This window comes from Hyaena hyaena, unplaced genomic scaffold (assembly GCF_003009895.1).
Source record: "Hyaena hyaena isolate Hyena2069 unplaced genomic scaffold, ASM300989v1 scaffold_405, whole genome shotgun sequence".
Lineage (NCBI taxonomy): Eukaryota > Metazoa > Chordata > Mammalia > Carnivora > Hyaenidae > Hyaena > Hyaena hyaena.
In genome coordinates, this window is record NW_024081039.1 from 1,201,208 (window position 1) to 1,213,249 (window position 12,042).

The 12,042-nt window shown below is 44.0% G+C and overlaps 1 protein-coding gene across 2 annotated transcripts in view; it reads right to left on the reverse strand.

Moving 5' to 3' along the window:
• The window catches only part of EZR (ezrin), a 50,737-nt gene that overhangs the window by 22,955 nt on the left and 15,740 nt on the right, over positions 1-12,042 (reverse strand). Inside the window, exon 3 of one of the 2 annotated variants that reach the window (XM_039252073.1) lies at positions 2,533-2,616. In XM_039252073.1, coding sequence (XP_039108004.1) covers positions 2,533-2,616 — 84 coding nt within the window. Of the gene's footprint in view, positions 1-2,532; positions 2,617-12,042 lie in introns of those variants that run through there. The other variant, XM_039252074.1, reaches the window with a different exon arrangement.

Consider the following 12,042-nt stretch of genomic DNA (forward strand, 5'->3'; position numbering starts at 1 on the left):
ATGTCAAGTGACAGCTGGAACACCGGTTTCGATGATGGAAACAAAGGGCACGCAGAGTCACACTCGTCACCTCCAGAACTGTGGGAGCTCGTGCTGCTGTGCAGTGCTGGCCCGGGAGGCCCTCCGCCAGGTCAGACCCCTGGACGAGAATGCGGGCACGGAGCGCTGGGGTCGGGCCGGGCACCGCAGAGGAGACTCCTGCTGCTCCTGCGGTGGGAGACACAGCTTCGGACAAGCTTTCCTCTCCAGTCTCTGTCAACCCATTCTACTTGAGGACCATATTCTAGTGCCTGGTGGTTTGGCCCAAAACCTAGAATCAGGTGGAACACAGAGAAAAGCACACAGACTCCAAAGGCATGTGCAGCCTGGTTGGGGTTCAGAAAGGAGCCCCAGGAAGCACTCAGGGCACCCCGAAGATCTGCTCGCGGGAAGGCAGGACCTTCTCAGTGTCATGTGCTGCCTTGGAAGGAAATGGAAGGATACACAAATGGATCTTCAAAAAGATAAGTGTAAGCGAGGTTATGACACTGCACAGCCAAAATCTGCCCGGGGCCCAGCGAGCTGTAGGACCTCAGGCCATTCTCTTTACTCTGGGCCTCCATGTCCTCACTTACAGAGTTAGCCGTTTTCCAGGTCAGCTCCAACCTCAGCGCTCTCAGATTAGAGGGCATTTTTCATTAGGGATACACCAAACCGAAACAAATTAGATGTGAACTCTGTGATCAGAGTTCTTTGTGATCGACGTCCCACTGCTGAAGGCGGAGTTCAGGACCTTTCTGTCTCCCACTACCTCCCTTTCTGGTAACTGTGTGGTGGTAGAATCTCACTACCTGTGCTGGAGGCTGGCTCAGATTCAGGCAGGAAACACGATCTGGGAACAGAGGTTCAAGTGGGATATGGCCTTGTTTTTTATTTAGCACACAGATCTGGGGACTTGACTTTCAGGGGTGCGAACAGTAACATGGCGCCTGAACATGGGTGATGGGGCTAATGAGCTCTGGAACAATTTAGATACTGAGCTTTTCCAGACTGGCATGTTGACTTGATTTGTTAAATACAGTTTTTGCATTTTTTAAATAACCCCATATACTGAGTTCAGGGTCCATTTTTTGTATACCTATTAATCCACAGCTCCGTGCTACTGTTGAGTAGATAATCTAATTATTAGAAAAATACCTGTTTTCAAACCAACACAAGAAAAAAAAAAAACACCAAAAACACAAACACCAAACTAGTACAATTATTCAACATTTAGGAACATGCAGTCCTGTCACCATGACACCCTGGACCAGGAAGCGGAGATAATCCTGAGCCCCGTCCGTGCCCGGCCATGAAACAAACCACCCAAGTGGGTGGGTATTTTAAGGAGCAGGACAGGCCTCCCCTGCTCTCCACACTCCCTCCCCTTCCAAAGGGCCCTGCGGAGCAAACAAGGATGTTGTAAGAGACACGGCAGTGGCGTCTTGCAGCAGAACTGCGGACTCTTCACACAATTTTTGAGAAGCAACACACGAACGAACAGAGCGGCTGAAGGCTGGGCAGCTAAATGGCTAAGGCGTCAGAGTTTTGTAACTAGCCCAGAGTTTGCTTCTCTGCTTTAAAACAGTCACTTGAGGACAGCCCACCACTCACTCACAGACAAGAACTGTGGTATGACCCATGTTCTAACCACTGATCCAACCCACACAGTGCTCAGCTGGCTCATTTCATTTACTTCAGGACTATCTCTCAGAAGAAACCTTTAGATTTTTGCCAGCAGTCCAGCCCACCTCTAACAGTCAACGCCCTTGCCTTTACTGGGTAAGGCAGAGCCAGGGACTGAGCTCCCCAGAGCAGCACAGGGAGAAACGTGTCCCCCGCCCACCCTCACGAGGCACACGAGGGCTGGCCCAACCTATGGTGGGGACTAACCTACTGGGTGCTCACTTCTGGAGACAAGAAGGAGATACGACCAAACAGGGGAGGGAGTCCCCTCTACCTTCAAAATTTGCTAGCACTCTACCCCCCTCATCTCCTGATCAGCACCCACTCCCATCTCTGGGTTTAGTGCTGGGTGCAGAACAGCACTTCTCCCCTCAGCAGGGCCTCTTATAGCTCAAGGGCTCCTGTTGCCCCCTGGATCCCTGGCCCCAGAGCAGACTTCACGAAGCCTGGAGAAATAGATTGTGTTCTACAAGTTGGAACTGTGCCACTAAAGAATGATCACAGCCCTCCTGGTGGCTCACTACGATCAACATTCTGCGTTCGCCTTCAGGTCTCGGGAAGAAATGCGCAGGGATGTGGATGTGCTCTCTGCCCAGCTCACGGGAGGTGCTGATAAAGACTTCGGAGCATCCCCCAGTTTCCTCTCGCAGGGCTGTGAACAGAGGCTACTCGTGCAGGGTGTCTACAACAGTGTGAACCCCCTGGAAGAAGGGGGAACATTCTCCTCCACAAAGTAAAAGCCGCAAACCAACGCTCAGCAAGATTATTCAGATTTGCAAAAAATAATGTTCTAAACAGGGATTCTGCCTCCTGAGCTCAAAGACCAACCTGATCAAAAAGCTGTTTTCCTGTTGTATTTGGCTGGATGGCGAACTCCAGCTCCGCATCCATGGTGGTAACTCGGACATTGATCTAGAATAGAAAACAGAACAAAACGAGTTACACTTGACTGGGCGTTCCTTTCTTGTAAAGATCTTCTGAGCCTTCTGCATAAACTCAAAGCTACTTTGAGTTCACACTGACCCTCACCAGGCAGCCAAGGAAGGCACCAGTGGGCTGGCCAGCCTCCTTGAGAAGTCAGACCAAAGGCAGTAAGTGAAAGGAAGAGAGAAGGAGCAAACAATATACGAGAATGTTTACAAGCATCAGAAACTAAATAGTGAAAAGAGAAATGGTCAGACGACTAAAGACACATCAAAAGAGAATATTATGCGGAAACTGAAATGCCAATTATGAAGATGGTAGAAACATGGAAAACTGCTTCAGAAATGAAAGACATGACAAGCAAAATGGCACACACCCCATCAATACAAACCTGTGACAGCCATCTAGGAGAGGACAGAAGTATGACACGGGGATGGGTGGGTCATGGGATGGTCAGAGCACAGGGAACTGAGGTGGGGGCGATGAGAACCCTTAATGAGGTCTCTAATATCCTCATTGAGTATTTTGTTTAAAAATTTCATTTCAAAGTTGTTTTCAAATTTGTCACTTGAAAAAACTCAAATTTATTAGTGTATGAAACAGACATACTACTTTATGACTGTCCTAAAGGAAAACACCACCACACAGCAACAGTACTGTTTGACTTCTTAAATTTTTTATTTTACAAAGAGAGAATGCAAGTACGTGTGAGTGGGATAGGTAGAGAGGCAGAGGGGGAGAGAGAGATTCCCAAGCAGGCTCCACACTCAGCGCAGAACCTGACGTGGGGCTCAATCCCATGACCCAATGGTCACAACTTGAGCCGAAATGAAGAGTCAGACACTCAACCAACTGAACCATCCAGACACCCCAGTAATACTCAATGTTAAGAAACATTTGCTTTTCACCATTTTTCAAGTGACGTATGTAAGTAGCTGGATAGACATATACCCTAAATTCCTCCTTCCTCAGATGTAAATATCACAAGGACAGACTAGCAGGATTATGCTTAGCTGACAAAGGTCCAAGTTTCAAGCTGGCACACTACACATGTTTAGCAATCCCCACACTAGTTGTTTCTTTAGGAATAAAATCAGTTTTTAGGGTCTGTTTCCCCCTACCCCCAACCCTCAAGACTGCCAGTGGAGATACTTCGATACAGATCCATGGTGTCTTAAAGGTTCTCTGGCTGACAACAAGAAGGGAGGAATAATTTTCCAGGATTTCAAGAAAAGTCTCCCCTCCTTCAATCTCAAGTCTACAAATTAAAAAGCTTAAGTTTACTGAGAAGCAAAAGAAGGCAGATTTTAAATTCAACTATATTAAAACATAAAAACCTAAATTTCTTTCTTTTCCTGCTGGCAATAATTTATTTTTTTAATGATCACAAAATGGCTATTATGAAGCAGAGGATAAAAGCATCCTTCTCAATTATGGTTCCAAATGCACATATTAGAGATGACAAACAGCCCCAAAGTCAAACATTCCAGTAGACAAATGCAGCTCCAAGTACATACTCATAAACCCATGATGCTAGATCACATCCAAAACTAAGGCAGGAGGCCCACAAATACAGGGACTTCAATATGCTTTTCTGATTCACTGTTCGCAAACTGATTACCAGGAATATTAAAAACACAATTTTAAGGTTTAAGTCAGGTCCACGTTTGACGCCAAGCTCACACAACTCTTTGAAAAAGCAAATGTCCAGTAAAATGAGTAGTTTTACTGAGGATGGATGTAACAAGCCAATAGTCCATGGAAAGTAAACTTCTTAAAAATGAAGCATGAGGAGAAGGTCTGCACCACCTCTACAAAGTACATGCACCACTGCAAAGTCCACGGCTCCCACAGAGCCATTCTGCCAAGTTTCAGTTGGTCTGGTCTTTCCAGAGAATTCTTTCTATGAGGTCCAACAGCCGCGAGCAAGCATGAAGTCTGGTATATAACCTCAAACAAAGAGGGCAAGCCTAAAGATCAGGTTAAGTTTTTCTGGCATTGCAGTAACAAATAAAATTAGGGCAAATAACAGGAAACAAATAGGCTTTTCTCCATTGTTTGGTCCCCTGGCCCTGTCAAAAGGAGTAATTTCCAGTTCTGACTTGGGGACAGCAGAATTTTGCTTATTTTCAAACTACCTCAAAATTAAATCAAGTTAATTCTATCAATATATGTGTACATTCATATATAGTGCCTGCTCCACAATTTGGATACAGGAGGCTGGGCGACATCTCAGGAACCTAAACAACATGCGAATGAACAATACACAGTGACTCATGGCCAAGCTGCTGTGTCACAGGTGCGTGTTCCTGGACTTGTCACTGCCCTACTAGTGTTATCACAGGGGCACGACTGGCTTCCAGGCACAGGTGTTCACTCTGTAAGACTATCTCCAGTGCAGGTCTGAGCCCCCTTTTAAACACAAGTGTCCCTAGTCCCTGGGGTCATCTAAAAGTGCTCCCATTGTTTCCAGATGCTGAGGAAATGGGAGGCTGCTTGCTACCCACACTGAGGGCCACAGCAAGGTGCTGTCTGCATCAGAAGCAGGTTATAGAGCTCTAGGTTTACAAAGCCGAAGATTATTTTCAATTTCATAAATCTTTAACAATGAAGTACTGAAATATGGCACAGACCTGTATCCAATTTTAAAATGAAGCATTTACTCAGACAACAGGACCATTTACAGACATATTCTGGTCCACTTATCCAGGACCCTTAAAAACCATCAGACTTTAGCAATTAAGGAAACATGTCTAAATCCCAACCCTCCTTTTTAATTATCTTTGTTTTGAGTTTCCACAGTAAGCAATTCTTTTTAGTACTCGGATGGAAGCTGATGCTCGTATCTGCAAAGGTGCCACAGAAATAAGAGTGGGCTTGTGTGGTCCTGCATGATAAATGGGAGGATGGTTCCACAAAAAAAAGCCAGAGGTACACAGGCTTAGAACATACCACCACACAAACCCAAGCCATGTGCAATGCTGGGGAAAGAGTGCATGTTTTGCAATTTCTATTGTCCTGATAATACCCCCAGGTTAGGTTTTTCTTATCAAAGGCAACATTTGCTGGAGGCAGCAAAATCCCGCAGCAGTGTGTGGGACAGGTGTGTCCACAGAGCATGCAGGGAGTCACGGAGAGTCCCCGCAGCAGTGTGTGGGACAGGTATGCACACAGAGCATTCAGGGAGTCACGGAGAGTCCCCGCAGCAGTGTGTGGGACAGGTATGTCCACAGAGCATTCAGGGAATCATGTAGAGTCCCCGCAGCAGTGTGTGGGACAGGTGTGTACAGCAGTGTGTGGGACAGGTGTGTCCACAGAGCATTCAGGGAGTCAAGGAGAGTCCCCGCAGCAGTGTGTGGGACAGGTGTGTCCACAGAGCATGCAGGGAGTCACGGAGAGTCCCTGCAGCAGTGTGTGGGACAGGTGTGTACAGCAGTGTGTGGGACGGGTGTGTCCACAGAGCATGCTGGGAGTCATGTAGAGTCCCCGCAGCAGTGTGTGGGACAGGTATGTACACAGAGCATTCACGGAGTCAAGGAGAGTCCCCGCAGCAGTGTGTGGGACGGGTGTGTCCACAGAGCATGTAGGGAGTCATATAGAGTTGATCCCAAAAGGCACTGATTCTCTTGGGTTTGACAAAATACTGAAAGCCTTTTAAACATGCTGCTTTGTTTAGGGGTGATGACAGTGATCCAAGTTTATTTTTGCTCATGCACCCCCTCACGTGCGTACAGACACAAACACACACGCCCCATACAGTTGACAGTGTAGATGGTAGTTTAATAACTCGTTTCCCTCCCCATGCTATTCCAATTGAAACTAAGAAACAAAGCCACACTGAGAATTCTAAAATGTTAGAATATACAAGGAACCAGACTTCACCATACCCCACTATGTAAAATGGGAATTTAAGTAAGTTTAGATAATGGAGTTAATTTGCAATAATTTTTTAAACTCCACAGATTAGAAGTAATGAGGTCTTTCTATGGCAATATACCAGGTCATGATTTTATAATGAGAGGACTTGCTTAGACACAAGTCAAGAAAACATGTTAATGAAGATGCCTGATCCCATCCAAAAAAGTGAGGCTCTAATAAGGATAATGCAGATCTTCCACCCTGGCCATATTTAGCAGAAAAGTCTTTCTTCTTTTCGCCCCAGCACCCTAGCTCAGTGGGGAACCTGTGTTCTCATTTCAGTAAGATAGGAAAGTTTTTGATTACTAGAGTAGCAGTATATGCTGTTGCTCTGTATTTGAAAGAGACAAATGTTTTTAAAAAAATAGCTTTCTAAAACAAGAACAAAACTGGACAGTAAAAATTCTTAAATCTAAGCAAAATGCCATGCATATTTATTTTTTATGAACCGTGACTATTTCACAGGTGTATTCACCACGCCTCTTGACCAGATAATGAATCGTTGTCTGACACATAATTTAACACATAAGCCTCTCTGCCTTAGTTAATGAAGTTAATGAAAACCTAACTGTAATCCTGTCTCTGTCCTCCCTCTGCTTAATAATCTACTCTTTAAAAAATTCTGTTTGTGTTCTTATGGGTTAGCTCAGCTCAAAAACGGTGACACAACATGCCAATGAACCATAATAGCTTTACCTCACTGTTCCTTGCCCGCCCCGGCTAGCAGTCACATGGCATATCCTGGAGGCTTGCTCACCCTACAAGTACTGATCAAATACCTACAGGGTGCCCTGGCTACACTGGAGCACCGCAGACAGAGGAGTCAGAGCTCTCTTACCCCGCTGTCATTTACAACATAATCAATAGAGATGGGTATCGAGTAGCTCCCATTCATAGTTATTTCCAAATGGGTCCAACTATTAGAATCCCCAAAGCAGCCTGAGTTTCTGGGCCTCAGCCCAAGAAAGCAATTTTCAAGATGAGCTGAATTCAGGGATCACTGAAAGAGGCAAAAGAACAGCAGCCAAGGGGTCTGGCTGGGTTTGAGAGCTGGGGCTGTCTCCTGAGAACCTCCTCCCACTGGGCCTCACCCCCCTTATCTGCAAGCTGAAGTTCTGGACTAGAAGTCGTGAGGTCCTTTCTGCCTCAGAAATACTAGGTCTAAAGTCCAACAGCACCAGGGAGGTGTGTGGGAGTGCAAGTCAAGCTGCACTGTGAGAACAGGGGGGCTGACTCCTTAGGAAAGCTGTGTGGATGGACCAGGAAGATTCAGGAGAAAAATAGCTAACTGTGGTGCTATTCAAAGCTGGCCAGGAGGGACGCCTGGGTGGCTCAGTCGGTTAAGCATCTGACTTCAGCTCAGGTTATGATCTCACGGTTCGTGGGTTTGAGCCCCGCGTTGGGCTCTGGGCTGACAGCTAGCTCAGAGCCTGGAGCCTGTTTCAGATTCTGTTATCCTCACCCCTCTCTGACCCTCCCCTGCTCATGCTGTCTCAGAAATAAATAAAATTTAAAAGGAAAAAAAAAAAAAAAAAAAGGCTGGCCAGGAGACACTTTTCATGGGTAAAAGGAAAGCTTATACCAGTTTTCATATTTCCAGGAGAAATGAAACCCTCTGGTTGGACACAGTAGTATAGGTTTTATGGCTCTGATGCAACTAACATCTTTTTTTCCAAGAATAGAATGTGTGTTGAACCACAATTTAAAAAAAAAAAAACTCAATTAACAATTTACCCTATTAAAACAAAAAATAAATTGGCTCAGTCGGTTAAGCGACTGATTCTTGATTTTGGCTCAGGTCATGATTTCATGGTTCGGGAGTTTGAGTGAGACCCACGTCTGACAGTGCAGAGCCTGCTTGGGATTCATTCTCTCTCTCTCTCTGCCCCTCCCCACCTGTGCTCCCTCAGAATAATAAACTTAAAAAAATAAATCCATTGTTCCCTTTGCTCACTCCCCCAGAAAGCTGAGAAATCATGAGCACAGGCCTGCTAGGCATCCCAGCCAATCCTCGCACAGTGGTCCACACCATGAAGAAAGCCACTTCCCCCTCTTTTGTAATAGGAGGTACTGTACCTGGAAATGTTTTATCTATGAGAAATCTCCCAACTGTAACCTTCTAGAACTCAAAACTTATCTGAGTGCTCCTGACACTACCCAAGTCAGGGGCTGTGCAGTTCTGTGAACATTATCTGACCTTCACTGGGAAAGAGACAAAGAGGTGATACGAAGGGGGAGCTATCAGGAGGTCACATATGTTATGGTGGTTTCTGTTTCCTTTTTCTTTAATGGAAAGGCCTGAGTGTCTTTGTTGTGTTAATATCTTTGTTGTGTGCAAATTCCCAGGACAGTGTCCTAGTCAAGGTTCCTTGAGAATGTTCTACCCGTTGAAGTTTCTTCCACGGAATATCCCACAAAGGACTAGTATGTTTCAGAACATACTCTGGAAAACAGGATTTCTGAGTCTTCCCAGTTTATTTGATCAAAATGGTATCTAAAATGCCTTTGAAGAGCCTGAGAGGCATAAAAAAGATATTGAGTTGACAATGAAATATTGTCTTTTACTTCTAACCCATATATGACTGCTGAATTTGGGCCGTCATGTTATCTCCCAGTTCTTTCCCTTGTTTTGGTAAATAAACCTAGTAATGTCATTTTTCCTTTGGGAAGTGCCCATTTCCTTCTAAAATACATTAAACTTGATTTAAGACCTCTCTAATCACACTTTTTACCGAATAAATTCATAGTGCACTAAAGACCAAGACAAGAAGGAAACATTCAGGACCAATTCCTCTACAAACTTTACAGACAAGCACTGGTTTGTCTTCTAGGACAAGGCAATGAGATTTCATTTTAGTGGGGCACGAGGGGTGGGAGGAGAAAGTTTGCAGCGATTTTTCTACCTATTTAAGAAGCAGGGAAACCATTTAAAAGAAAGGGAAATACAAATGGTAACAGTTCAATGTTTGAATTTCAGGCAGTGGATTCAGGGATAACAGATTAATCCCTATACTATCACACCTGCATTTACTCAAAATTTAGCCTGAGTAGAACTATCCAAGCACCACCAAGATTACATTGAGAGCTTGACCTTTCATAATCACATAAAAATGTTAGCGCTGTTTTCCAACATTCCAGCCTTCTTCCGAAGGTGCCACTTCAGCAACTTCTAACAGCTTTCAAATATTTGGATAAGACCTTTCAAATACTTAGAAATGCTCTGATAGGAAGTAGATACAGTAAACTTTCTCCCACAAATGGAAGAAGCAGGGGAGTGGAACAAGAAAAAATTCTCACAACAGATAATAAATAATTCATAAGTTTTCTAAGATACTATTTTGGTTCATGTAATTTAATAATTACAGAGACAATTGTATTTTGAGTTTCATGTTGAGTCATTATGTGTTCTTTTTTAATAACAGCTTTGTTGAAATATAACTTACACATAATTCACCCATTTAAAACATGCAATTCAGTGGTTTTCAACAGAGTTATGCAACCAGCACCACTATCTAATTTTAGAGCATTCATTCCCTTAAAAGAAACCTGCTGCTCATTAGCGGTCACTCCTCCCAATACTCCTTTGTCCCCAGCCCTGAGAATCACTAATCTACTTTTTGTCTCCACAGATATCCCTGGTCTCAACAGGACATATACACAAGTGGCCTTCTGGTGCTGCCTTCCATCACTGAGCGTAATGTTTTTGAGGTTCATCCACGATACAGCCTGTACTGGTACTTCCCTCTTTATCACGAAGGAACATTCCAGTGTATGGATACATCACTGCTGTCCATCCACTCACCATTTGGGACATTCGGGTTGAGTATCTTATTAACTAGCTCCATGTTGCTTTAGTGATTGTAAATAAGAAAAGAGCTGGACCAGACTACTAACATCATTAACTAGACTATTTACAATCAGTTTGGTATTCAAAATGATAAGAATAAAAAATCTTTAGGGGACAACAAAGATGAAAGAAAGATGATTTTTATGTGTTTATTTATTTAAAAGGTTTTATTTTTAAGTAATCTCCCGATGTAATCACCCGATATGGGGCCTGAAACCACAACCCTGAGATCAAGAGTCACATGCTCCACTGAGACAGCCCAACTACTCAAAAAATGAATTTTTGAAAATTATAATTCAGTTTAAGTTTACTGCTGTAAGTTGTAAATGAAAATATTCTATGTGCTCAGGACGATGGTCCAAGCTGCCAAACTGATGTGAACACAGTAGAAAACACTCTGAATCCTACACTCCCACACCTACTCTCCTGAAGCCAGCAGTATTTTAGCCATCATGAATTCTAGTCAATGCCTCACCTTGCAGATGAGGGAAGAGCGCTGGGAGCTCCCCACCAAGGAGCAGAGGGGAGAACCCAGGCTTCCAGGCTTTTGCTCAGGGTTCTCTCGAGTAAATCATGTTCTTGCTCTAATTTTTAAGCAGGGGGCAAGTCTTCTGTTTGACATTTAACTCCAATGGTGGCAGGCATGCTATAGGTAGTTAACACAAACACCTCCAGAGCCCCGTTCACTGCTGCACAAAGAACGTGGCTGCATCAGACATGTATGAAATCTAGTGTCCCTTGGTAAGCGTTTAGGAAACACGGCCAGTTGCACCTTATAAGCTCTTCCCTGGGCCCTCAGTACTCCGCAAACCTGCACATGCAAAAGGATCACCTGAAGAGCTTGTTGACACAGTTTTCCCGAGCCCTGGCCCAAGTCTGACTCAGGAAGTTGGGATAGAGGCGGTAAGTCTACACAGCGCTCTACAAATCTCACAGGTGGGGCCACCCCGGGATAGCCACTGCTCTCAGGGAAAGAGGTTACTATCCTGAGCATACAAGAAGGCACAGCACCTTTTGACAAAATTAATGTATTTATTGGTGTTATTTATAATGCACTATGTGAAAATATCTTTACTAATTAGAACTAGAAAACAATTACAGACCTATACTCTCCCATCCCATATACTCCATATCCCAAAAGATGGACCCCTATTTTGGTCATCTCTCTGGATCCTGATCTTTGAGGTAAAGATCAAGTCATTATGAGCAATACTCCAACTCAACATTAGCTATGACACACAGTGGTCATTTTTCACAAATGCTAACAGATAACCAACCTCTGTAAACATTACCGTTAACTTAGCAAACCTTCATCAGCTTAGCCTAGAAATGCAGACACAAGAATTCAGCCAAGGAAAGCAAAGCTGGAAAGCCCCAGAGGCAAGTGGATTTTTTTTAGCTTTTCCCCATCTGTATCATCAGCTCTTTTTATGGGATCATGGTAATGACTACTATTTACAAGATAGCTTCTTTCTACCTAGGATATAAAATGTTTGCCTTAGTTAATGCACATTGTGCTCCCAGTAACACTGTTTACATAAACAACAAAATTATATAGAAGTAGTTGTTGTTGAAAATCCAGTGACTATATTTTACATGGTTATAGTTTCTAATAAGCATATAATTAGAAGAGCCCAACTCTTTTGGGC